The sequence below is a fragment of the Colius striatus genome, chromosome 1 (genome assembly GCF_028858725.1).
Source record: "Colius striatus isolate bColStr4 chromosome 1, bColStr4.1.hap1, whole genome shotgun sequence".
In the NCBI taxonomy this organism is placed as follows: Eukaryota; Metazoa; Chordata; class Aves; order Coliiformes; family Coliidae; genus Colius; species Colius striatus.
In genome coordinates, this window is record NC_084759.1 from 34330497 (window position 1) to 34356573 (window position 26077).

Consider the following 26077-nt stretch of genomic DNA (forward strand, 5'->3'; position numbering starts at 1 on the left):
CATTCTTTTTTTAAAAGAAAATTATTTTTCATCGGTTTTAGAAAAGCAACCACTGCTGCCAATTTTTTATCATTGTTATTATTTTTATTATCCTTTGCACATCTGCGGGGATTCAAGGATTGGGAACGCTTCGCCTGCCCAGAGGAGAAGATCTTTTGCCAATTTTCTTATTTTTGAAATCCTCCCACTGCCGAAGTTGGACAGTCGAAGTAACTGCGAGGGGACTGCAAGCACGACAAGCGCTTGCTGAAACGCTGCCGAAACTGCTCCCCGCCCCGCTCCCCCGGCCCCTCCGCCTCCCACCCCACCCCCCCACCCCCCCGCCTCAATTGTTCCCTCCCTCTGAGCTACATGGTCCATTTGCTGCCTCTCATCCTGTGTCTCTGCAGATGTTATAGAGCAACAGGTTCAGGAACTTGAAATATAGGAGTGAGGAGAGAGTAGGGGAAAAGAAAAAAAAAGAAAGAGGCGGCGGAGGAGGAAGAAGAACAAACCCACACAAGAGGCAGAGAAAACGGGGGGCAACCCTGGTCGCCGCTGCAGCTGCTGCCACCTCCCCCCCCCTCCCTGCTCGGGGATGTACCTTTCCATTTGTTGCTTCTTCCTCTGGTGGGCTCCCGCCCTGTCGCTGAAGAATCTGAACTATTCGGTGCCGGAGGAGCAGGGAGCGGGCACGGTCATCGGCAACATCGGGCGTGATGCGCGGCTGGCGGCGGGCGCGGCGGGCGGCGCGGCGCTGCCCCCCGAACGCGGTGGCCCCGGCGGCGGCCGCGGCTCCAAGTCCACCTTCCGAGTGCTGGAGAACTCGGCCCCGCACCTGCTGGACGTAGACGGGGAGAGCGGGCTGCTCTACACCAAGCAGCGCATCGACCGCGAGGCGCTGTGCCGGCGTAGCGCCAAGTGCCAGCTGTCCCTCGAGGTGTTCGCCAACGACCAGGAGATCTGCATGATCAAAGTGGAGATCCAGGACCTAAACGACAATGCGCCGGCGTTTCCCTCTGACCAAGTGGACATGGACATTTCAGAAAATGCTGCGCCAGGCACTCGCTTCCCCCTCACTAGCGCCCATGATCCAGATGCTGGGGACAACGGACTGCGCACCTATCTGCTCACCCGTGATGACTACGGCCTCTTCTCCCTTGATGTGAAGTCCCGTGGTGATGGCACAAAGTTTCCAGAGCTGGTCATCCAGAAGCCCTTAGATCGTGAGGAGCAGAGCCACCACACCCTGGTACTGACAGCACTGGACGGCGGCGACCCACCACGCTCGGGCACGGTGCAGATCAACGTCCGCCTCATTGACTCCAATGACAACAGCCCCATCTTTGAGGCGGCTTCCTATGTGGTAGAGCTACCAGAGAACGCACCGCTAGGCACTGCCGTCATCGACCTTAATGCCACCGATGCTGATGAGGGTACCAACGGAGAGGTGCTCTACTCCTTCAGTGGCTATGCACCAGAGCGGGTCCGCGACTTGTTTAGTATCGACCCACAGAGTGGCCTCATTCGGGTCAAGGGCAACCTGGACTATGAGGAGAGTGGCCTCATTGAGATCGATGTCCAAGCTCGAGACCTGGGACCCAATCCCATCCCCGCTCACTGTAAGGTCACTGTCCGCCTCATTGACCGCAATGACAATGCACCCACAATTGGCTTTGTCTCTGTTCGTCAGGGAGCACTGAGTGAGGCTGCCCCACCAGGCACTGTCATTGCCTTGGTGAGGGTCACTGACCGTGACTCGGGCAAGAATGGACAGCTGCAGTGCAGGGTGCTGGGCGGTGGCGGCGGGCCCGGAGCCATCCCTTTCACCCTGGAGGAGAACTATGATAACTTCTACACTGTGGTTACTGACCGGCCCCTGGACCGTGAGGCACAGGATGAGTACAACGTGACCATCGTGGCACGTGATGGGGGCAACCCCCCACTCAACTCCACCAAGTCATTTTCTGTCCGGATCCTTGATGAGAATGACAACCCACCCCGTTTCAGCAAGAACCTCTATGTGTTACAGGTGCCTGAGAACAACATCCCTGGGGAGTACCTGGGCTCTGTCCTGGCTCAGGACCCCGATCTAGGTCAAAATGGGACAGTCTCTTACTCCATTCTACCTGGACATGTGGGTGATGTCTCCATCTACACCTATGTCTCTGTCAACCCCACCAATGGTGCTATCTATGCTTTGAGGAGCTTCAACTATGAGCAGACAAAGCACTTTGAGTTTCGCGTGTTGGCCAAAGACTCTGGTTCACCCCACCGCGAAAGCAACGCCACGGTACGCGTCACTGTGCTCGATGTCAATGACAACGCACCCCTCATTGTCCTGCCTGCCCTCATCAATGACACCGCTGAGCTACAGGTGCCACGCAATGCTGGGGTGGGCTATCCCGTGGGCACAGTCCGTGCCCTGGACAGTGACTTTGGGGAGAGCGGACGCCTCACATATGAGATTGTGGAAGGCAATGAGGAGCACCTCTTTGAGATGGACCCCACTAGCGGTGAGATACGCACCTTGCATCCCTACTGGGAAGAGCTCAGCCCTGTGGCTGAACTGGTGGTTAAAGTCAGTGACCATGGCAAGCCCAGCCTCTCTGCAGTGGCCAAGCTCATTGTCAGGGCCTTGGCGGGGCCCCTACCTGAGGCTGGCGAGCCACAGGTGAATGGTGAGCAGCATCGGCGACCACACTGGGACTTGTCACTGCCCCTGATCGTGACGCTGAGCACTGTCTCTATCATCTTGCTGGCTGCCATGATCACTATTGCCGTGAAGTGCAAGCGAGAGAACAAGGAGATCCGCACCTATAATTGCCGCATTGCCGAGTATAGCCACCCTCAGCTGGGAGGAGGGGGAGGCAGTGGCGGGGGAGGAGGAGGCAGTAGCAGTGGAGGGGGCAAGGGCAAGAAGAAGAAGATCAGCAAGAATGACATTATGCTGGTGCCCAGTGAGGGCGAGGACAGCCGGGGCCCCCTCAATGTCATGAACGTGGTGAGCAGCCCATCCCTGGCCACCTCACCCATGTACTTTGACTACCAGACCCGCCTGCCCCTCAGCTCTCCCAGGTCTGAGGTGATGTACCTGAAGCCCGCCTCCAACAACCTGACTGTACCCCAGGGACATGTGGGCTGCCACACCAGCTTCACAGGGCAAGGGACTAACGCCAGCGAGGCTCCCCCGAGCCGGATGTCCATAATTCAGGTAGGAGACTTTTAGAATACCCTGGATCTCACTTTAGACGCTGGTTTAACTTTACCTTTTGTCTGCAGTGAAATCTGCTGTAGGGCACCACTGAAGGGACCAGCTCAAGTCACCAAAGAGAGGTGGACTAAATGAAAGTCGAACCAGACCACATCTGATGGCTCTGGTTCTGCTATCACACTGTTGCTTCCCATGTGATTCAGAAGTAAATACCCACTGAAACAGAGTCACAACAGTGCACAGGGTGCGTGTGAGAGTGCAAGCAGGCGTTTAGTACATTTGGGGTATGCTGGGGTATTTTCCCAGAAGATTGTCAGACAGAGGTGGGTGCTTCCATAGGTTTCACTTCACTTTGGTTTGGGGTAGAAAAGGGAGAGGGTGTTTCTGAAGCAGTCTTATCATCTAGAGTGACTAACAGGATATGGGAGAAACTCTACACACTGAGGACATCTATTGCAACAGCGTATTATAGCCCTGTATGTAAATATAAGCTATCTTTCCAAGATATGTGTTTTAAATTTTTTTAGTTTCCTTCCTTAGTATATATTTCTATAAAAATTTATTTTATTTTTTTTTATGCAGAACAGTATCATTTGAGCCCCATTGCCTCCTCCTCTCCCCATTATAAAGCAAACCTTCAGTGCTGAAAATTCTGCTTAGTCAAATAGAAAGTAAATGTATGTGATGATTCCCTTCTACCCCCAAATGTTAACAAAACTCACATCCTGTCATAAAACAGAAAAACAACTAGTCAGATTTCCAGTAGCCTGAGTCAATATTGATGATTGCTTTATAAAGAAAGACTTATGTGCTATATCTTCTACTAAAGCTCATTTAGAAATTACAGCTGGGCTGCATTCTGCTGCCAGTTATATCCACACTGTCCTCTATCGACTTTAATGAATGTGAGAAATGGCAGAATTTGGACCATTGGATATAGGATGCTAATTAAAAAATGACTTAATTTTTAGCAGGTAGTTTAAAGTCCAAACTTAGAAGATTTATTCCAGATCAGCAACCTCTCAGAGTGAAGGTGAGGGCAGAATTTGGCTCCAGTTGATTTAATTTAAAGTATTACTTCAAGATTAATGTAGCGTAATGTTCAAATACTGCAGGTATGTTCCAAAGTGATTTTTAACATTTGTATTGAAAGCAGGCTCTGGATAATGACTATTAAATATATTTGAAATGTCATATCTGTTTTATCCCATGGTTCTCCTAATATGCTGCTCTGAGTCATAGGGGAATAAGCTGAATGTATCAGAAGTGACACAGACTCATTTTGTGTGTGCAGCAAGTGGGAAAGAAGTTGCACTGTAGACGTTTGGTATACCAAAAGAAAATTCATAATACCTTGGAGTTATCGTACCCTGTGGCCTGTTGACCATATTTTCAAGTTGCCAGCTGCATTGTGTTTTAAACGGAATAGAAGTGGTCATCAGTAATTGGCATGTTAAGCAACCAGAATTCCAAAAACCAATGGTCTGTAAATTTAATATTTAGAACTGAGGGGGAAAGAAAAACAAAAACCAAAAAAGATAGAGAAAGATAAAAAGAAAAAAGACTGTCACAAGGTCACTGTGAACTAATCCTCAACCCACTATTGAGCTGTGTCACAGAAACAATTTCATTTTATGCTTATCATGAATTTGTGTTGCTATCAATTAGGTGAGTGGAGCAATACTTAAAATCTGAAATTGATTTTAACAAAAAGTGACACTTCAAGAAAGAGTTTGGGTTAGGACACAACCGGAGATAATTTGATTTATTATTCTTGCTTTAAAAAACAAGTAACTTTCAATGACACTTGCTTAAGTAATGTCAGCTTTTTTTACTGTAAAATGGAGTTGTCTAAAAAGAACCAACACATTTTTTTTTCCAACTGACAAGTGTAGTAGTTACTAATAGACAGAAAATTAAACTTTCCTACAACCATGTATTGTCTATATAAAGCAATTAATTCATGTACTAATGCTACTGAGTAGTAAAAGTTCAATTGTAGTGTAAAATCCCTATGGAAAATATGATTCCTTTTTTTTTTTTTACAGTATTCACTGTATAATATCAATCATTATTTTATTTTTCCTGAGATCTATATAAAGCTAAAAGAAGAATTTCCTCCCTTAAAAAGGTGTGTTGTCTTTTCTATAAGAGTTTTCATTATGATAGCTGTGGGAAATGTTAACCCTAACTCCTCATAGCACATACTAGTATATCTAATATTTGTTTTACTTTCCTTGAATATCTATACAGAGTGTTTTGGATGTTTAGATGGTCCAGCTTGTAGATCAGGAAACATTCATTTTTCCCTAGTAAACAACTTGTTCAAGCATACTTATTGATACTCTGTTTCATAATTGTATTGATAAAATGTTTCACAGTATGGAACACAGTAGTTGGTCTTTGTTTAGTAGTGGCCCAAATTAAAGTAGCTAATGGGAAAACCTAATCTTCTACACTACAGTTTTTTATTACTGAAATATATTTTATATTCTCCAGCTCCATAGCCCTAGAGTAAATGATATATAAAGTTTGTATTTAGAATGTAAACATGACTTTTTTTCTGGTCCTGTGCTTCTGCCTCATATAAAATTCAAGCTGCAGACTTAGGGAGATATAGGTAAAGGATCAACCCTCTCTCTGGATCTACTATGTCCTTAATCACTCTAGGAAAGCTCTGTTTGGAAAGTGAGTTGCAGTGTTAGGATCAAAGTCATAGTCAGTGGGGGAAAAAAAAAAAAAAGAAAAAAAAAAGAAACAGAATCCAAACAGCGTTACCATCTCTTTTCATTAGTCAGTTCAGAAAAGTATTTTTCTTTGTTACCTCTGTAAGGCAAAAGTAAACAATTGTGTAAGTGTTCACTAGTGAATACTCACTTTAGTTTTACTACATATTTTACTGAACCACAATAATCTCCCTCTATGTAATTCATACAATGGAGCTGCTTTTCATCACTCTAATTTAATCTATAAGTGTTTAATGGTAGAATTCTCTAGCAGGAATCTGTTTTTAAAACTTTATTTATATATATATATGTACATACATATATTTCTATGGATGTATAAATACCTGTTAAATATTATATTATTACTTAGTACATCCAAATGAGTCTATAAATATTTAAAATCATATAAATAATTCCTTTCCTAGTAAGATCCAAATTTTCTTACTCTTATTAGAAGTGCATAACAATTTTTTATTGCTTTGCTTACTAGTAGGAGCTAGTACAGTCAATGGGCTTTATGATTCCCTTATTTCTCATGAATAGTACTTTATTGTACTGGTAGATAGCTCAGTTTATACCACTGAATACCTGTGGAGTAAAGTGTTACTTAGTGACTATGGGTTTCAGACTCAAAATGACCAGAAGCTGAATAAAATGCTGCCTGGTACCTGTGAAAGTGAGGTACTTACCTCTCTTCAGGTGACTTCTGTTACACTTTAGTTGCAGTATTTGATAACTTGTGTGTTTACTCATTATATTGTTGCATCCAGCTGTGTGCCATGGTTGCATATGTTACGAGTCAATGAACTTCTTCAGTAACATGAGAATTAAATAATTTAATCATGCATACGTAGATGTAAGTATATTTTGGATGGACAGTCAAGGGTGCTGTGTACTCACAGCTCCTATTAATGCAAGGGCCTCTGAAAATAAACCATTTGTGATTTAATGTGCACGTGTAGTTATGTGTGTGAAGAACAGTGTTTAGTAACACACTAGGAAGTTAGAACAGCTACACTTTAGCATGTTTCATTTCTTTTAACTTCAGCACTCATATTCTAAGTGTACTTTAGAAGCAGTGCTTTCAAACAAGTCTGTTGACAATATTCAGATTTAGGCCAGTCCTATACAATTCTCATTACCACATTCAAAATTCCATACAACCTTTGAATTACTTAACATCCAAGCCATCAATTTTTATTAGAGAAAAAAAAAAAAAGAGGAAAGTAGGAGAAAATGGAAACTCTGCAAGGCTTAAAGAAGATTTCTGTTAACTTTAGACCTCAAAGACTACTGGGAAAATTCTGTTCATCTCATTCTTGTGTTTAAGGCAAGCTGACCTACTCACCTGACTAAGAGAAACAGAATTGTTCTTTGAAGAGCAAACTTTAGAAAAGACATATCATGCACAAACACACACATATATATGTCTATACCTCTCCCATCAAAGAGTTCTGAGGTGATCAGTTTACCTTTTCTGTGTGAACAAGTTGCAATTTCTTTGTGGAGGATTCTAATAGATAAAAGAAAGGATGGATAAAACGAAACAAATAACTTCTTTAAACAAATAAGTCCTGGAAATAGGTTCCTCAAAGTGACATAACAATAGTGTAGAAAACTATCTACATCTGCATGTAGTGTTGCTCATCCAAGAGATTATTATCATACTTGTGGTGAAATTTGAAGAGGTTTGTAAATATATCAGGAACGAGATGGGTGTGAATAAAGAAAATAAGGGTCACAACTTTTGTTAAACAACAGATGAAAAAGAATGACTGTGTTACAAGAAACTCTCAAGCTGGGAATCACTGTAGCTGCTGTACTTGACAGTCCTGTAGCATTTTAAGATAAAGTACAGATTATTCTTAGTACTTCAGGCACCTGATGTTTATGATGTGTCAAGTCCCAGTACAGTCCCATCATCAGGTGTCTAGTAGTACCTAAAAACACAGAGTCTTCAGGGGAAATAAAAAATATAAACTATATTAATGCTGCTCTGTCTTTAGATATACAGTTCCATACTTTGAGAAACTTCAACTCAGAAATTTCAGGATTGCAAAAACAAGTCTGCAGCTGCTGCAGTATAAGGAGAAGCAGCTTTCCTCACAGAAGTTGCATTCATTCTCAGTGATTCAAATTCCTATCTGAAAACAGATGTATACATTTTTAATTTTTATATCTTCTGCTGCAAATGAGGAACATTTTTTTACTCTACTAGAGCTCGTAGAAGTTAACATTTTGCACCAAGAGGATACTGGGGCACTTCTGCACATTTCCAGGCTTGTAAGTTCGTACTCTGTATTTTCCAGAGTTTTGCAGCTGCACATGCTAAACCTGTGTCTAAGGACAATAAATGGTCCTCAGATGAAGCCTCTGAATTACCTAAGATGTATTGTGGTAGTTTTTTAAAGTGTTTTACAAGGTTAGATGTTTTCCAAAATAACTCATATGAATGTTTACAATGTTTAAATGCAGTTAGCATGATTTTGTTTTACATGGTTTTGTAGCTTTAGTTTTTCTTATTCAATGAAGTCAATACCAGGGTTGACCACATAAGAATTTCAGAAGAGGATCTTTTCTATTGTTTTAATGAACTAGTATTTATTTTTTTTGTCAAAATATACCCTACAGTATTGTGATACAAAGTACATGTATTTTAGGAACAGATCTGGCAACATATTTCTCACTAGGGCATCAACCCTGGCTGCTGGAACAAGCAGCAGAAGCAAAATTGGGCTCCTATTTTGTGTTATATCTGCTATGGTCTTGATCTTGAGCTCCTTGCTCATATCATTTGTAGCACTATGATTTCAAAAGGATAATTCCTGATATATAGACCCATACGAAATCTAAAGAACTTGTGAAGATGAAATGCTGTAATACAGATTATAAACATAACAGAGAAAAGACAAATTTGAAGTAGAATATTGGTATTGTGAGAAAGAAAATTAAATTGCCAGAACAGAAAATCTCGTTAACCAATAAATAAGGAATAATAAAGTCTCCACGGAACTTGCTGGTTTATACAGTACAGGAGTTGAAGATAGCGCAGTTAAAAGAAAAAACACAAAGCAAGTCATGCAGGATTTTCTAGATCACAGCTCTCAACAGCCCCATAAGTTGTCTGAATGTTCCTCATCATGGTGCTCACTGTCACTAACTAATCTTAAAAAGGAAAATCCACACAATTTTGTAATTACTTGTGTGATTTTGATGACTGATCTTGAAGAGTTACCTTTCAGCAATAGATTTAGTCAGGTTTCTGTTATCCTTACATACATTGAAGTCATGTCCTTAGTCATATTTCAGTCAATAGTATAATTTTGTCTTCATTGATGATTTCAGTGGCTCAAGAGTAAATTGTGACTAAGTACCTTAAAGAGTACAGCTAAGATTAATATGATCACACCCTTTATTTTTAGATTTCAGTTTTCTGTGATGTTTTCTTATGGCTTCTTCACAAACAAGGAGACTGAAATTTAGAAGATTTTGTAGCTATGATATAAATTGTAACAGAATAATCAAATCAATTAGATTGGAAAAGACTGTTAACATTATTAGGTCCAACTGTTTACCTAGTATAATCAGCTGTGAAGCTGAAAGAAGAAATCTAAGACTTCATATTGCTGAATATGTATTTTCACATGTTTTCATATGTTTTTGAAAGTATGTGTAATATAGTATTATTCTTACAGTTCAGCAAATATTGTTATATAGAAATTATTGTTAGGTACATATTAAATATTTAATATTAAATATTAAATATTTTTAAATATGTCTTTGATAAAGTGATAGCTTTAGATACAACCTGGCTTCTCTAATGAGGCAAAAAATATAATTATAAAAAGAAAAATCTTCCCAAATCACCACATTTATCTATAAAACAGTTGGAAATTTGTTTTTAAATATTTCTTAAAAAAAAGTTGGATTTTTTTTTCTATTTTCCCAAAATTCTTTTCTTCCTTTTCACTGTGTTCCTCCTCAGGAAACATTAACATACTGGGTACTGTTTACACATGTTTTTAAAGATCCTACATTTCTCTTTGTTTCTACAAAAGTTAAAATGCCTTTTCCAATTAGTTTGAGGTTTCACTATGTAAAGCACTCATTATCCATATGAAACATGTTGTTTTCTTTCTGTGGAAAACACAGAAGATGCATGGCAGAGGTTTTGAGATACCTCTTCAAGACTGAGTGCCTGCACATAAAAAGAAAAGACACTTTGACACTAGTATTAGTATTTTCCAACAGGTAAGCATTTTCTGTGGAAAGGACTTAAACAATGATTTGTTGGCTGGAGCAGAAGCACATCTCTGTTTTTATCTTTGAAAGTATAGAAGCAATCCTTTGATGTCAAAAGGTCAGAGTAGAGCAGTTGGGACAAATTTTTACAAGACATAGTCTGAGAGCTTTATACTTTCAATTGTCTTTCTACTTCAGCTGTAAGAGGAGAAGTGGTGAAATCAATGCTAAAGGGTTCAAAAATATAGCAAATAAGTGAAACTCTCAAGGGACTGCAGGCTTTTACCTAAATATAAAAAAAGCAAAAGGAGCAGGTGATAGAAAGAGAGTGCCAAATAATTTTGCAGAACATTTTCTTAAGTGTTTCATTTTGTCACGTTTTTCAAGGGGGTAACAAGGAGATTAACCAGTTCTTGCTTTTGCTGATATAATGAGGTGAAATGACGTGTTCAGCCTGCCACAAATCTTAGCCAAGGTGAATTCTAAGCCCTAGTAATGTCTTTATCATTGTCTTTTTGGTGCATTTGTTTTTCACTCTGCTGTAGACACTTTTTTTTTAATACAGAAGAAGATTCTCGATTAATTACTTTGAATCCTATGAGACAGAAAAAAATTGATAACTTATTAAGCATTTTAGATAAAATACTCAGTATTAAGTACTACTTTCAAGAACAATCAAATTTACAAGAATGTTCTGGTTAATTAGGATATTAGGTAGTGCTTTAAATAACCTCCTTGAGCAGTCATATATTTTCTAGCTAAATTTTGGAGAATGCTGATACAATTTCTGTTTATTAAGGTCACTTGAAAAGTGTTTCTTTTTTCTACTGAATCACTTCCAGCAGTTAGTAGTGTTACCTGTACAGAAAGGATATCAGAAGATCAAGTCATCTCACCTGCTTGAGATGGGAAGATAACTCCTTACTTTTTGTTTGGTGATATGTCCTCAAAACTGAGGAGTCCCACTATGTATAAAGATGTAACTGCATAGTTTCAGCCAATTATTAGTACTATTTGTACAGAGGGACAGATCAATAAAGATCAATTTGAATCTCATTTATGTGCAGTGAGGAGACATCTCCTTCTGCCTTCAAGATGACAATTTAGTATGCTATGAGTAAAGTGGGCAAATAAAATACTTCAAACGAACAGTATGGTTTTTTTAGCCATAGACCTTTCTACGGAGTTTGTGATGTATGCATCAAATCCAAGTTCCCGTGTTTCATAAAACACCTTTACCAGTAATAGAAAAGTTTCTAATTGCTTCCTGTTCCCTACTGTGTAGTTGTGTGCTGCAGTCCTCATGGCATGCCAAAAGAAGACTTTAAAGGGGAAAGGAAAAGTCTTGTTACAAGATACAAATGCCTAATTTCAGCTGTGTGGGTGGGACCTCTGATCAATGCATTGTAAGTTCTTGCAGTGATAGACATGCAAAATTAGTTTCAGGCAGCGTTTCAGACCATCTATTGATAAATGTGTGACACGCTTGTATTTGCCTCTACTAGTTCTAGTGACATTATGATTACTGGTATTTTCAGTCCTTGCCCTGGAAGACTTCCAGCGAGTTTTATTGTATTGAAATGGCTCCTACAGTTCATTGAGCATCCAGCATAACATTGCTGAATATGATTGGCGCGTTTGCATATATTTATTAAAAAAAATCAGGCAGTTAAACTGCATAATTATGGGAAAACGAATCATAACAATAAAAGACCATTTAAGTTAACAAGCTTTGTGATCAAAGGATAAATACAGGTTGAATAAATGAGACTCTAGATGTAACTAATCTACATAAATAGACTTTGGTCTGATTAGAGAAAAGGAATATATTAAAATAATCCAAAGGTGTCAAAAAAGTGGTTTGCTTCAATACTTTTACAATCTCTAGCTTTATTTCATTATATTTTTAACATTTCTTTTCAATAAAAATAGCCATGTTCAGAGATAAACTACTTTTATGTGGTTTTATTTCTTGATGAAGAATGTTTACAGTGCCCTTTAGAGTGCAAAGAAAGTCTAAACTAACACAAATAAACAAAAGTAATGTTATAAGTTTTCATTCTAGTTTGAATGTGTTGTGTGTCAAAAACCTTAAACAATTTTTAGTGTCTTAATGTTAAATTTTTTAATGTTTCAGTGTTTTTTGATTGATTTTTAATTAAAGAAAAACATTAAAGGGAACATTTAAAGGACAATTTCTTGTTTACTGTCTTTATCAGCAGAGAGCAGCCTTTGTAGTGTTTGAAAGCCAGTGCATTAAAAATCAATTTCAAGTCTTCAAAGCTATAAACTCTTGCTTGCTTTGTAGATATATACTGTTTTTAAAATCACTGGAAGTATACTTGACAATTGAATTAAAAACAAAAGGTAAATAATGACTTCATCAAAATTTGAAGGATTTTAATATATTTTTAATAATAGATAAAGGAATTTTGTAGAAAGCAGACATGTGAATCACAGTTTGTAGCTTTTACACGCATAATTTGCTCCTAAAGACAGTTATATCTATTCTTCTATTAATAGACATTTGTTTTAAACTTCTGTTTGCATTACTCTATTGTTTTTAATAAATGCCATGATTCAAACATCCAACATGTCAGTCAGTTTCTTTCCTTACTGTATTTCTCTCTTGTTCTTTGCTAAGCAACCACTTTATGGTTAAGATTGCTTAGCTACAACTCAGTTTAAAAAAAGGTGAGCTGAAGTGAAGTAAACAACTTTTCATTAAGAATTAATGAAAATATTTAAATTCTATAGAATTCTGAAGGGCATTGTTTTGATAACACACCTCAGATTCAGCACTTAGCCTTTGTTCCTACCAGTATTGAGGAAAAGACTGGGTTTTTTTCTGCAAATGTAGAAAGAGTAGGATCATGGAAACTAGCTTATATGTGTGTAATTGTGTTAGTATTATGACTTTCAAGGTATGATCCTTAAAATACTTATTTAGTGAATATTTTAATTTAGGTCAATAGAACCATTGAATTAAACAGACAGTTTCCAGGAGTGAAGTTGCTGATGTGCCTAAGCATGTGAGTCTGTGTTAGCTGAACTGCTTCCTATTGCTTTCCCCTTTGCTTAAAAAACACTACAAACCTGCAAAAGCTGTTCATTTCACTTAGCTTCCTTCCAATGACATTCTCTAGTACTCTATTGAGCTGGTCCTGGTGTCTGAATATCTGATATTTTTGCTTTTTAGCATAGACTTGTGTAATTTGGTATGCAGATTAGAAGATTATAAAAACAATCCTGCTTTGATGATTGTGAGCAAGATTATTCAGCCACAGCTGTAAAGTACCAAGTATGTTCTTTTCTGATCTCTTCATCATTTCAGTGGATAAAATGACAACAAGAATATAGTGGAATTTAGAGTCCTTGGGAAATAATGAATTTGAAAGCCTTTAAAAAATGGCACCCACGAAACCTTAGAACTATTTAAACTGCTAGACTATATGTCAGACAATGTAAGTCTGTATATAAATGCACGTGTGGAGATACATAGATAAATATGTGAGTAGTGTGGACCTAAATGAACTATCTAGCTGGATAAAAGACACCATTTTCATCTTTCTTTTAAATTTTTTTTTTTTAATATTCATAGAATCATAGAATCATAGAATGACAGGGGTTGGAAGGGACCTTTAGAGATCATCTAGTCCAACCCCCCCTGCAGAAGCAGGGTCACCTAGATCAGGTCACAAATATATTGTATATTGTGGCAAATAATATTGCATATTGCAAATAATATTGCATACTGTACATAGCTGTGTAACAGCATTTTGGAAGATACTGTCAAACTGCACCTTTCACTGCAATTTAGAAAGCATGAAGTTTAGAGACAAATGCTGTTGCTATTTTTTTTCTGAGGCAAGGGTAGAGGTAAGGAAAGACCTCATTTTCCATTTCATAACGGAGTTATACATCTTGCTTAAAACTGTGTAATCCAGTATCAGACTTCAGGATTGAGAGTAATGATGTAAAAGAGATATCAGTCGCATGGCATGTGACAATAATCAGCTCTCAATTACTAACTTCAGCAATGTTAGGTATTAAAAAGTGGACAATAATTTGCATCTCGTAGCTCTGAGGCAAGGAACATATCAGTCAGCTTTACATCCATTAGATGAAAATGAGGGGAAAACAAAATTTCTTTCAATATATAGTCTTCATTTTGTCTAAATCTGTAAATCTATTTTGCCTGTTTAAACCACCTTTAGCTCCTTTTCAGACCTAATAGAATATAGTATTACAAGGGGCAGAAGTAACTGGATTAATTTATTATATTATTTATTCATTGGTGACCATAAATATATATATATATACACAAAATCTTTCCCAACAGTACATATATCATTGTTGCAATAATATAACAACAACTAAATAATAATTCCTTCAAAAAGGAAATAACTAATTTTAAGTACTTTCCTGTGCTACTTTGTTTCAAACAGGCTGCCAGAATTTTGAGGAAAACTTTCCTTTTGGTTCATTTAAAATACATATAGACCATACACACTCTTTTCTTCATCCCCTGATACTTGAAAAACAACCTCAGGAACAAATAGCTGGATTTCCAGATTTTGACCTACTTGTTAGTCTACTTTAGTTGTATGAAAGTAAAGCAAGAAAAAGTTAGTTTTGCAAAGCAAATGTAAGCTTCAGGAATTTTGGTTGTTATTGGCAAAGATCTTTAGATAAATAGAAATTTCTTGCAGTCATACTTGTCTTGCTGATACCAGTAATTGAAGAAATAGGCATACATGTTGAATGGCTGTGAGAAGAGTTTATTTAATGGAAAGGTTTTGTTCTGATTTAAACTTTGAGCCATAGGTTTTCTATAGTGTTTTATAATAAAGACAATTACATAGTAATTTGGGTTAGAATGCTTGCCCAGTTCCCCATCTCAAAACCCAATTTGTTACTACCTGTGGCTATTTCTATTAAAAAGGAAACATAATTACTAAGAGTCTCAGCAGTCTAAAAGTAAGTTTTTGCAATTACAATACTTCCCTTGGGCAGATGTGTGAAAATGGCAGATTAATTCCTGCCAGTATCTGTCGATTCCTTGCACATTCTTAAAGTTGTTAGTGGCTTGGATTATCATTATACTGGTGCTATTTGTTATGCTGTGGTTAAGGTTAAAGCAGCAATCCTGTCATAAATCTTTAGGAGTAGGACTCTTTACTATTACCTTGGAAAGTCTCTATGCTGAAGTTTAATACACAAGGTCATAGGAGTAAGATCCTAGTTCTATTTTCATGGAAAGTTAATGGGTTTGCTCTTGATCTTAGCATATTTTAGAAGGGCATTTGGTGTTTTATTGCTTTACGCCCTAGAAGATTTAAACAAAACCAACCCAAGTTTACAAATTAGTAGGAATTTTCAGCTAAGTTATGTGAGAATTGAAGGATATATATAGTAGTCCCACAGTATTATATGGCTTCTGATTTATTCCAAATGGCACAATGCAGTGTTTATTCAGAAAGAGCTTAAGTTAAGATGGCCCTGAAATTCTGCAAAAGAATAATGTTCTATGGAAATAATCTAATTCATCTTCTAATGAGCTCTTCTACTTGAAAACAACGTTTGAGTGCATATTTGTACAAGAATTGCATGCAAAGGCTCTGCTTCTGGAGATCACTCAATGCACCTAACTCCATGTTGAATTCCTCAAAGTTGGAAGTTTGATGTGGCTTCACGTGGGCTCATGATCCACCTGCAGGGAGCAGCATTAGTCTGTGTTACACTTTATTCAGTTTGAATATTCAGGAAGAGCAATAAGACTAATCTCAGCAAGTTATATTTTTTCCCTCCTTGCATGACTTTCTGTTTGGAATTTCTTGCTCTGTTCCTGTTGCATTTCCTTTAGCCATTTTGAAAGACACTTCCCCACACACACACTTCTCATTGTTGGCTTGGGGACTTTTGTGATGTGGATAGTATTTAAAGAAGGTTGCTTTAACTGTTTTCTTAGAAAATTCATGGCTTAAAAAAACCCCCTAAACTGAGAAAAAAAAAATATATGCATCCTTCAGTTGCCATTGCATGCATTCTTATTTGTAAAGAAGTGCTCACATGCTGGGTGAGCACCCAGCTAATTAGATACAGAGGCAAATCCATAATTTACTCACTGCACTCTAAGTAGCCTCACAGTCAAATATTAGCATTCACGTTCAGTCTCTCTATCCCTGGTGAAACTTGCAGCAGTGTCCTAGATATTGACAAACTAATGCTGGTTTGGAACAGAAAAATGACTCTTCCTGATTCTAGAATCTTTGCAGAGTACATTTCTTATGTGGACCTTTATTTTAACAGCAAAAATCTGGTTTCAGCGTCTTGATACAGCAAGCTGTTCTGTGAGCGGTAATCCAGAACATTTTTTCTCTGCTGTTAAGAATTTATGGGTCAAAGTTAGCTCTTAAACACCAACAAGTTTATAGTGTATCTAAATAAGTGAGTGTTGTGTTCTAGGTGAGGTGATTTTGTCAAGAAAGATTTTTTTTTCTCTTTTGTTTTTCTCTGCTTAATGTGGAGTGCTCTAGGAAGACATTGCTTTAGGTTTCTTTAACATTGAAATGACAGAGTTATGGATCGTTATACAGAGCCCTATAGCCAAAAGGCCTTATTTTTTTCTATCCATGTCTACTCGACCACTGCTACTATATTCATGACGTATTCGACCAAACTTTCTGTTTTATGAAGTACCTTGTCATAGGCACATGACTACTATGGTTTTAAAATATATTTAGGGACAGAACCTCTTGCTAAATTTGCACAAGCCTAAATTATTTATCTTATGTCACAAATAATAAATCAACTCATCACCATTTTACATTTGAAAGTCTACTTGCACTGGCATGGGAGGCTGTAAAGTTTCATGATCTACTATTCTGTCGTATATTCAACCATTATTTTGGCAGCATATTTAATGGTGTGTCTTTTTCTATTGCTAAGACAAAATAATTATGCCAAGGTATTTGTGTGAAAGTAGAGCTCTGTATCCCATTACAAAATGTTTATAGAACACTTTGCTGGGAATATTTAACACAATGTTGAAATAAAGTGTTACTTGACCTAAATAAGAAATTAGAAGGTGACAATGTAAGTTTTAAAATCTGCAATTTTCTTCCCAATTTCTATTTCATTTAAGAGAATCTTTTTTTCTGGGTAGGATTTTAGGAAGAACAAGGGGATATGATTGAGGCTTTAAAGGAAAGGAAAGGCTTTACCTCTATTCTTCTGACTGTTATCTAGGAAGAAAACTTCAGTGTTCGTCTTTATGTGTGTTTTCTGTGCAGGCAGCGTGACTTCACAACCAAGACCTACTTTGTCTTTGTTGCTAATTTTTTTCACTCCATAGGGAAGAAACGTAGAACTGGAGTGTTGTGCCACATACAGTGTTTACTTCCTAGCTAATCACCTTTCCTTGTCACTGCCACTATGTATCTTTTTAAATGCCATCCATAGAGGAGACCGTATGCTGGGATAAAGGAGCATTGCATTTAAGATTTTCTTCTCATTTTCTATCACTATTATAATCTTCTTCCTGCTCCTTTGCAGCTTTCTTCAGTATACAACATATGCATCTGTGGGAATGTAGCACACTATGTAAAGATTTGCTTATCCCATAATTGAAGTAAGGAGACCGATCCAAAGGCTATTGAAACCAATTTGAAAACATCCATTGATTTCAGTGGACCTCAGGTCATGGCTTGTGGGAGTTTTATTGTTGCCTTTAGTGAGAGTATGGGTTGGATGGAAGAAGGTAAACATAGTGGATAGATGTTAACACAAACTTAACAGATTCAGAATATCCAGTATCTCAGTTTTTCCTTACTAAACATTATGAGTACAAAACTGTCAGTGTTAAAAGGCCGTAATTTGATCTCTTTCTCCACTGTACTGCAGTATTTATAATCTTTTATCTGTTCAGAAAACACTTGTGATATGTTGCTCTTAGAAACAGGAAAGCAGCAGTGGTAAGAATAAGATAAACTCTACAACACTTACTGGTTTCACTGGGAATTCCTGCTGAGTAAGAGCTTTCAGATACATCTTAAAATTAAAAATCAAATGCCAGAAGCTCACAATTGCACTGCAGAACCTGTGTGCATGAGGAAAAGGAAAAAAAGATAAGGTTGTTTTCATACAGAAAGAAAGGGTTCTAAACACAAGGAGAGAAAACCAGTTTTGAAACAGATTATAACAAATGGTCACCTCTTTAAATTTCAAGGAACACTTTTTGTAAGTTTCCCTTTGATTTGAATGTCGTAATTTCTAGACTTCATATTTAACACGTATATTGAACTAAAAAAAACCCCAAACCCAACCCACAAGTAGTATCAAAGATACACTCCCAAATCTATTGTTATTTTGGTTTCATAGTATGATATTGTTTGAATAAGCCGAAAATTATAATAAATGCAGATTTCATTCTAGTTAGTTGTAGTTGAGTCTGTTAAGCAGTAAACATAGTATGTTAGGAATACTAAGGCAAACTCAACATGGTGGGAGCAATAGATAAAAGGTGCATTAAAGCGTTTCAAATTCAATCATCGGGTTTCATTGCACCCATCTGCTACCAGAAAATATAATTGGCAACTTGATTCATTGACCTTTAACTGTCATTTTGGACCATGTTTTTTTAAATCCATATTTTCAAGCTAGACCTAGAGAGTTAATTTTATAACAGAATACAAGATACATTTTAATGCAATTACTTTCTTCTTTTTTCTTTTTTTTTTAAGCAAAAGCTTTTTTTATATATAATCAGGTTTAATGGTCTGTTGTATATTCTGCTAATCAGTAAAAGTAGTTATTTAATATTGAATATGGTTAAAAGCAACTAATGTTCAACTTCATTAAAGGTTCTATTAAATAGGAGGCTTGCTGAACTTCTGCTGGTTTTTTTTATGCATGAACTACTACCTCTTATTAATTATTTTCAGGGGTTTCTGTTACACTAGAATTATACTTACAAGCTTGAGTTCCACCAAGATTATATTGCACAGCACAAGGACAAAATAAGAATTGAAATTGTAGAACGTTTCATTTTTTATTCCTAAATTATGCTTTATCTCTTCCCTTTTATTTTCTGGAGCAGATACTATCTTGTACAAGTGGGATGAAGTGAATATATCTCTTAGTGGTTCTGTACGTGTGGCACACAAGTATACTGTCTCAGGTAAAAAACAGCATTACTTAGAGCAAGCAGGAAACATAATATGATAAATGAGGATGATTTAATATTTTCTTAGCAATAGTAAACAATTACACTATTCTGTCATCTGACATTTATGTAATGGAAAAAAGTGATTACATATTTTTCTTTACACATCCCGATACAATTCCTGAAATATTTATGTAATATGGAGACAGATGTATGTAACCTAACTTTATAATCTCATTTCATAGCTTTCCCAAATACTAGGAGCTCGATAAATAGGAAGCCGATTATATTGACAGTATAACTCCATTAATAGGATTCAGATTTACCTTATTGACAAGCCAGTACTGTTAATATGATCCAGTGTATTAAATTGACAGGAAAACTGGAGCAATAGAATGTATCTACAACCTAATTGACGGGGAAGCTCTTTCAAAGGGTTCTTAATGTGGTTTTTATTGACAAAGTCGCTTCAGCAAGTACATATCACTGGTGAACAGTGTAAATATATTGGATACAACTGTACTAGCAGATTCAGGTGAAGTAGTTATTGTTCTGTTTTCCCATACTTTCATCTTTATTTTGATATAAGTTGTATCAAGCTTTCTTATAAGATCTTCATAAATGCCTCTTAAAGCACCAGTCTAACTACACTGCTCACAGGCATTTGACAAGTTGTGAATTATTTTAAATGTGTTCATCATTTTTAAATGAATAGAGGCAATACAGAGCAATGCAATAATGTGTCATGAATTTCATTATGTTTATTTATTGATACCATGATAGCAGAAGCAGAGCTATTGTATTTTCAGCTCAAACTCTGTATGTGATGTGATGTTTGGCATCTCTTCCAACATTCTGATCTTTCCCCTTTTCCAAAAATTAGTTCGTCTTAAGAGCCCATATTATAATTACTTTTTCCTAGTCTCATTTGACAAGTTTCTACATTCTCTTCCCAGATCATACTAATTTCAGAAACCTGAAACCATTGTGAAACAAACAACAATTTCAGTTCCAGAAAATATTCTTGATTACCTTTTCAGGAGAAAGAAGTTTTGGATTTAGCTTCCACACTTTTTCCTAGTTCCGTCTTTCTTAGGGAAAGAGATCTTCCATTAAACTCATATCCTAAATTTCCTTTGGCAAAGGAGTTGGAAGCTTTGGTTAAGCTAACTTTGCCACAGATAAAGAAACAAATTTGTTACTAAAATAATGTAATCTTTTCTTTAATATTAAAAAAATATGATCTATTTTCACTTCATCTTTTGAATGTCTGTCGCATCTACTTTTTTACCACAGTCATTTAAAAATGCATCTCTGTAGAGTGACTTTTTTAGTTTCTTCAATCTTTAGTCTTGATGCAACCATCAATGAGGTGAGAGAAAGCTTGGCGGGGCCTTGTGACTTCTAATGCTTGCATTGTATTAAATCCCTACTGTCTAAGCTTCTGCCATTTTTGTGTCTTGTACATTGCAGAATAAACTGTTGTAGAAATTCAATAATTTGTTTCCATTAAGCCAGTAGCACAAACATAACTGAAATATCTGCAATACCTTAATATGAAAGCTTAAGCAATAAATGATACTTGATAAGAGAAAATAGTACATAAACTAGACATTTATGTAGGGAAACTAGTATTCCTTCACCTACAAGAAAGGATGGTATTCTCTGTCCCTAGAGTTTCACTTTTCAGGAGTCACTCTGTTTATTTGACTGAATAGCATCTCTTTCCCTCCTAGTTTTGCTTTTCTCATTCAAGAGAAAGAGGAAACACAAGCTACCAACACTTTTCAAGGAAGAGTACAGCAGCCTGGTGAATGATATTGCCCTGTGCATCTAGCTGTCTTTGTTGTCCTGTGTTTTCAAGGTGTTTTTGAAGAATGACACATATTTGACACATATGTCAGAAATTCACTGTGGATCTTTTAATACCAAAATGCATGTTTTGCAGCAAATGTGAATCTTTTCAAATACATAAATGTCATATAAATTATATAATAAAAAAAACATTTTCAAAAGTATGAGAGAGTGGAGAGCACATATTAGGTAAGGTTTCTTAAAACAAAAAAGAGGTAGCATAACTTATAAGATCTTTATGTCCAGTTTTGTTTTGTTTTTTTCTTTTGCTGATGAGCTAATACATATTGGAGAAAGTCTTATGAAATCAAAAACTACTACTTCAGTTTAAATATGTACACACATTCTCAGTCTTATACTGAGGAGTCTTTGTGAAAGATTGTACTATGTTTAACCCTAACTCTTTCTAAGAAAATTACTATTGTCTGCTCTTTCAAAATTAAATTTGCAGAATATATGTTGCCTTCAAAAGTGATTGACATTACATAAGATCTTTGTTTCATGAGGGGAGGGTGAATAAGCTTTTCAAGAAGAGACACAGAAAATACTTACTTAAGTGAGATATTAAATGGCGGTCTGATAAAGGGAGAGATGTTATACTTCTTCTTTTGCATTTAATATTTAATTTAAAAGGAGAGTCAGTAAAGACATTTTACTTTATTATAATTCCAGGTATGAACACCTACATAAAATGGAGTTGCATTGAAACACTTCTGAAAATGTGATATGTGGTCTTGTAGTTCTGAGAAAAAAAAAGGAATATTCTAGTATTCTAATATTCATAAATCTGATTAATGTCTAAGTCCTTTTTTTTTATTACATTTTAGAATAAATCTTTCCCTAATATGACAAATATTTCTGGGCATAATTTGTCAAGAATATTTAAATATTATATTTCTCTGTGTCTCTTTTTCTCACTTTCTCTGTCTTTTTCATTTAGTCATCTTCATTTTAAGAGACTTTTTGTTTCAGGAGAGAGACCTATTGAATTGACAACATTTTCTTTTTTCTCTAATTTTATTCAAACAGTATGGAATACAACAAAGATTGCTAGAAATCTTCAGAAATATGGTGCAACAAAGATTTTAATTAAAGGGAATTAAAAAGGGAAATAGCTAGGAACATCTAATTTTTAATAGATAACCTACTTTTTATAGAAATTCTTGGAAGCAGAAGCCTTATAAAGTTCTCTACCATCGTATACAGGTTTAATTTCAGTATTCTTTCCTCCTCTTCAACTCACCAATGAAAAAGATAATATTATCAGTGTAAGATATTTTCTGAAAGCTAGTAATGCTTTTCTTAAAATTTTGACAGCTTTTGGAATCTTTATGTGCATTCTGATCTCTTTCAAACTGGTATATTTTATGAGCTTCATCCTGAGAAACATGTCTTAAGTGTATGTATAGAAATCCTCAGGAATTTTTCTGCAACATTGCAGTAATAACAGTGTTCTTAAAATTTCAAATTTACTCTCGGATCACATATTAGGACAGGTACCTGGATGAAAGTATTTTTAAGAGACTCTTGTAGTAATTGTGAAAAGTTATATCTATTGAATGGTTTAACAGCACACTCTCATTGGAAATAAACCAGTTCAATTAGTCTGTGAAAATGAGACATAAAAATAGGACCTCTTCTCTAGGGGAGCTATGCACAGTTATGTTGACAGCACAGGCTTTAATTCTCTGATATCTAACCAGGAGTTGTGGTTTAACCCTGGCTGGGTACCAGGTACCCACCAAGTTGTTCTATCACTCCCCCTCCTAAACTGGACAGGGAAGAGAGAAATATAATGAGAGGTTAGTGAATCGATATAAGGATAGGGATATCACTGAGAAGTGTGGTCTAGATGATCAGGTAGTGAGGTGGATTGTTAACTGATTGAAAGAAAATAAAGCAAAGAGTGGTGATCAATGGGGCAGGGTCTAGTTGGAGGTCTATATCTGGTGAAGTCCCTCAGGGCTCAATGCTGAGACTGGTACTGTTCAATCTACTCATTAACGACTTTAATGAGGGAACAGAGGACACTGTCATCAAGTTTACCAATGATACTAAACTAGGAGTAGTGGCTGACACAACAGAAGACTGTGCTGCCGTTCAAAGAGACCTGAACAGGCTGGAGAGTTGTGTGGGGAGAAATTGAATTAAATTCAACAAGGGCAAGGGTAGAGTCTTGCATCTGGGAAAGAATAACTCCATGTACCAGTACAGGCTGGGGAATGAACTCTTAGAGACTAGTGTAAGGGAAAGGGACCTGGGGATCCCGGTGGACAGCGGGATGCGCATGAGCCAGCAATATACTCTCGTGACAAAGAAGGCCAATGGCACCCTTAAGATTCTATGGTTCTGTGATTGCTCAGCAATTAGCATCAAGGCCAAAACAGACTCCACTTGGGGAAAAAAGGTTTGATTTATTACTGAACAATCAGAATAGGGAAAAACAGAAATAAAACCGAACCTTAAGACACCTCCTCTCACCCCTCCCTCCTCCAGGACTCTCCTTCCTTCATCATGAGTGAAGCAGCAGATGAGAGATGGGGATTACAGTCAGCTCATTACAGATGGACTTTACTGCTGCTCCTTCTCAGGGAGAGGCTTCCTCACACTTCTCACTGCTACAGTGTGAGTGAGGTTCCTCCCACGAGAGATAGACTTCCACAAACTGGGCCATCCACAGGGAAAACGGTCCTTCAGGTACCAACTGCTCAGTGTGAGTCCCTCACAGGATCACAAGTCCTGACAGCAAATTTGCTCTGGCATGGGCTCCTCTCTCCCCACAGGCTCCCAGGTCCTGTCAGGAACTTGCCACAGTGTGGGCTTTCCCAAGGAGTCACAACCTCCTTCGGGCATCTATCTGCTCCAGTGTGGGGTCCTCCATGGACTACAGGGGCACAGCTACCTCAGCATGGTCTTCATCACAGTTCACAGACCAATCTTTCTTCCAGGGCCTTACTACCCTCCTCCCCTTCCTTCTGCACTGACCTTGGTGTCTGCAGAGATGTTCTCATATTCTAACTTCCTTCTCCTGCTGCTGCAGTTTAGCAACTCTGCAGCAACTTCTTCCCCTTCTCAAATATGTTACAGAGGTGTTACCTCAATCACTAATTGGCCAGGCCTTGGCCAGCGGTGGGTCCGTCTTAGAATTGACTATCATTAGCCCTATTAGTCCAGGGGACTGGAACATCTTTCATATGAGGAAAGGCTGTGGGACTGGGGCTGTTTAGTCTAGAAAAGAGAAGACTGAGGTGGGATCTTATTAATATTTACAAATATCTAAATGATGAGTGTCAGAAGGTTGTGGCATCCTTTTTTCTATTGTATCTAGCAGCAGGACAAGGGATAATGGGATGAAGCTGGAACACAAAAAGTTCCATTTAAACCTAAGAAAAAACTATTTCACTGTGAGGGTGAGGGAGCAGTGGCACAGGCTGCCCAGGGAGGGTGTGCAGTCTCCTTCCTTGGAGGTCTTCAAGGCCTGCCTGGACATATTCCTTTGTGACCTGATCTAGGTTGACCTGCTCCTTCAGGGGGATTAGACTAGATGATCTCCAAAGGTTCCTTCCAACCCTGTCATTCTATGATTCTATGACTCTGTGATTATATCAGCTACAGGGGAAGCCTCTGGCAACTATTTATTTAAAGAAGCCACCCCTGTAGCCTCCCACTACCAAAAGCTGGCCCAGACAAAACTACTAAACCAAGCAGTGAATAGTTCTTGTTTTGCTTTACTTTTACATATCATTTGTCCAAACATGTTCTTCCTACTGAAGTACTTTGCATCTTGGTATTTGGTGACTTAATTGATAATCCAGCCTTCAACCTGGAATCAGACAGAGAACATTTCTTTAATTTTTAACTCTGGTGATTTTGTTTCTCCAGTGACTCACTGTTTTTGGACATTTTCTTGGAGGTGGGAGAGAGTAGAATTTGTTTTATTCTTTGTTTGGGAGGTTAATGGTGCTGGCATTCAAGTAATTTTTGGTTATTTGACAGTAATTGTAATTCTCTGTCATTCACTTATGATAGGATGCATCTTAATTAGCTTTAGCTATTACATTGAACATTGTGCTGGTCATCTAAATTCCTTGATTTATTGGTGAAAGTAATTTCCAGAAGCAGCATGTATCTAAAGCTAGATGCTCAAAACAAAACAAACTGTCTCGTATGTCTCATGCTTACAGAGGAATCTTAACCAATTTCCTTAGAGTAGGTGACTAGCTTTTAGATGGCTATCTCCAGTTGAACTGAAATCTACCTAAAAAAATGGAGGCACGGTGGTTTTGATTTCCTAGAAAGGAGTGTGTATCCAGAGAACACATCATTTATTTGCTGTTGACAGATTTTTAAAGTAGTACTCATTTCTTATAGTTACAGCTATGCAGTGTAAAGATATATGATTAATGCATGAGCTGAAATATGTAATACCATTGCCATAGATGTTGAAGTGTAAAAATTTTAAGAATATGACCTCTCACTTCAACTAAGATTAAAAAAATCACAATCATATCTCTCTCTAATCTGTTGTGAAACAGATGTTTACCTTTCTAAGATTTCTCTAAACTGCCCAGCTTTAAAATTAAAAAATGGTTTATTATTCCCCTTTTTATAGGTGTTAATATACACGAGGCAATTCTGTTTGCTGCCTGTATCTCAGAGTGCTCTGTTACAGCTCAACCCAAGAATCCTACTTTTAAAGTTCATAGGAGGAGGCCTAATGCTTTCAGAGAAGGAGGAAAAGTATTCAACTCTGAGCTCTGTGGCTGTATATGGTTGTCAAGTATTTACATTACACAAGCGTTTCTATTGCCGCAAAAGACAATATGAAGGAAATAGGCCAAATAGTTGTCAAATTAAAGATCATTCATGATTACCATAAATACAAAATTTCTTAGA

General features: G+C 37.4%; 1 protein-coding gene across 1 annotated transcript in view; it reads left to right on the top strand.

Annotated features, from left to right (window-relative positions):
• The first annotated feature begins 577 nt into the window (after nt 1-577).
• The window catches only part of PCDH17 (protocadherin 17), an 84880-nt gene continuing 59380 nt past the window's right edge, over nt 578-26077 (top strand). The window contains exon 1 of the mRNA XM_062020492.1: nt 578-3193. Coding sequence (XP_061876476.1) covers nt 578-3193 — 2616 coding nt within the window. The remainder of the gene's footprint in view (nt 3194-26077) is intronic.